The 2,326-nt window shown below is 40.1% G+C and overlaps 1 protein-coding gene across 1 annotated transcript; it reads left to right on the top strand.

Moving 5' to 3' along the window:
* The first annotated feature begins 665 nt into the window (after positions 1-665).
* Positions 666-1,013, top strand: LOC138872766 (uncharacterized). Its single transcript, XM_070151184.1, has one exon. The coding sequence runs from the start codon at positions 666-668 to the stop codon at positions 1,011-1,013; it is 348 nt and encodes a 115-aa protein (XP_070007285.1).
* Positions 1,014-2,326: the final 1,313 nt, after the last annotated feature.

The following is a 2,326-nucleotide window of genomic DNA, read 5'->3' as shown; positions in this document are numbered from 1 at the left end:
GTAGATGCTAGACAAGGCACAACTATCATGACTAAAGTACATTCTGGAGTCTGTGGACCACACATGAATGGGCACGTGCTGGCAAAGAAGATTCTCCGAGCAGGTTATTATTGGCTCAATATGGAGCGAAATTGTATCAGTTTCGTGCGCAAATGTCATCAGTGTCAGGTGCATGGAAATTTGATTCATTCTCCACCATCTTAGTTGCGCACAATGTCTGCACCATGGCCCTTTGTTGCTTGGGGCATGGATGTCATTGGACCAATCGAGCCAGCAACATCAAATGGGCATAAGTTCATTCTTGTGGCCATCAACTATTTCACCAAGTGGGTAGAGGCTAAAACGTTCAAGTTTGTAACCAAGAAAGCGGTGGTCGATTTTGTGCACTCAAATATCATTTGCCGGTTCGGGATCCTGAAGGTAATCATCACAGATAATGGTGCTAATCTCAACAGTCATTTGATGAAAGATGTATGTCAACAGTTTAAGATTACGCATCACAATTCCACCCCATATCGCCCCAAGGCGAATGGAGCAGTCGAGGCAGCCAACACGAATATAAAGAAGATACTTCAGAAAATGGTGGAGGGTTCTAGACAGTGGCATAAAAAGTCGCCTTTTGCATTGCTGGGTTATCGCACTACTTTCGTACTTCAGTAGGGGCGATGCCTTATTTGTTAGTATATGGCACTGAAGCATTTATACCTGCGAAAATTGAAATCCCATCCCTTCGGATTGTCGCTGAGGCCGGAATTGATGATGATGAATGGGTCAAAACCCGCATGGAGCAACTAAGTTTGATTGATGAGAAAAGATTAGCAGCAGTGTATCATAGCCAGTTGTATCAGCAGAGAATAGCAAGAGCATATAATAAGAAGGTGCGTCCACAAAAGTTTGAAGTGGGTCAGTTAGTATTGAAACACATCCTTCCTCATCAGGCTGAAGCAAAAGGCAAGTTTGCCCCATCAATTCTGATGTGGTCAAAAGATATTGTGTATGATCTCTTTGTTTAAATTGTGTTCGTTTGTACTTGGTATGTTTTGAAGATTGGAATGACGAAGGCATTTTTTGTTCTGCTATCTAAACACTTTATCCTTTGTTACCCCTTTGAGCCTTATTTATTTCTTTTCATATCCCTCTTTCGGAATTAGTAGCAAAGATCAGAAGCGCAAGTGCGAAAGATAAGTAAAGGAAAAAGAGAAAAGAAAAAGAAAAAAAAGGAAGGAAAGAAAAAGAAAAAAAAGAAAAAAGAGAAAGAAAAGAAAAAGAAAAAAACAACAACAAAACAACAAAACAACAAAAAGAGAAAAAGGAAGAAAGAAAAGAAAGAAGAGAGAGAGGAAGAACAGAAAAGAAGAATCACAACAACAAAGCAATTTCTACGACATGAACTACGTTCGACCTGATTCCTTTAAAGGATACGTAGGCAGCCTCACGATTCGGTCCCATCAAAATAAAACCCCAAAAGTCCCCAAGCAAAGAAAATGGGCAGAAGTTCCGGTTGTTGTAAGAAATCTGATTCCGAAAGTTGTAATTGTGAACCCATTTGAATTGTTTTGAGCCTTTGACACCCTTTCTTTCTAACCCTATCGAAAGGACCACATTACGGTCCAAAGAAAGACCTTCTGATCAGTCTTCGAGAGATTCCAAGTCGAGCAAGTAAAGGTAATTCATGTCAGGGGGAACACCCTGGTTCAAGCAAAAAATGAAAAATGAGAGAGTCTTATTGGTGAAAACCCTTGCGGATACCGTAAGGCGACGAGAGCTGAGAGAAATAAAAAATGAGAGAATTTTATTAGTGAAAACCCTCACGGTCACCATAAGGCAAAAGTGAGTTGAGAGCTGAACAAATGAGAGAGGTTTGTTGGTAAAAACCCTTCAGGGCACCGCAGGCCGAACAAGGTCAAGGTTTTGGCGAAAGAGTCAGGTTATGGAGACTCCGGGGCAACAAAGTATGGCAACTAAAAGTTGATTGGTTGAACAGACTGGTCCGATTAATCCGAAATACATGTCATGATCATTGGTAATAGTTGTTCCACTTAGATAAGTCTCTTTCCTTTTTCCTTTTTAGCAAGTTATCCAGTTTTGGATTTTCTTTATCCTTAACTCTCAGGGTCATTGCATTTCAGTTCTTTTGGGTTTCGTTTCTTTAAGATGTTTCAATGTCAGTCTTGGTAAAGCAAATAAGAAAGGATTTCAAAGCTCACTACCAACTTCAAAAATTGCAAAGCACAGTGTGGCCAGAACATACCAAAGATAGTATGAGGTAAAGTGGGATATAAAGCCAGCGAAAGTTTCATCAGCGGAATGATTTAGTAATTTCATG

This window comes from Nicotiana sylvestris, chromosome 1 (assembly GCF_000393655.2).
Source record: "Nicotiana sylvestris chromosome 1, ASM39365v2, whole genome shotgun sequence".
Lineage (NCBI taxonomy): Eukaryota > Viridiplantae > Streptophyta > Magnoliopsida > Solanales > Solanaceae > Nicotiana > Nicotiana sylvestris.
The sequence above is the reverse complement of the archived record's forward strand: the minus strand, read 5'-3'. Positions and strand labels throughout refer to the sequence as shown.

Coding starts and splice junctions, on each gene's coding strand:
- LOC138872766 (XM_070151184.1), top strand. CDS start 666: ATGCCTTATTTGTTAGTATATGGCACTGAAGCATTTATACCTGCGAAA.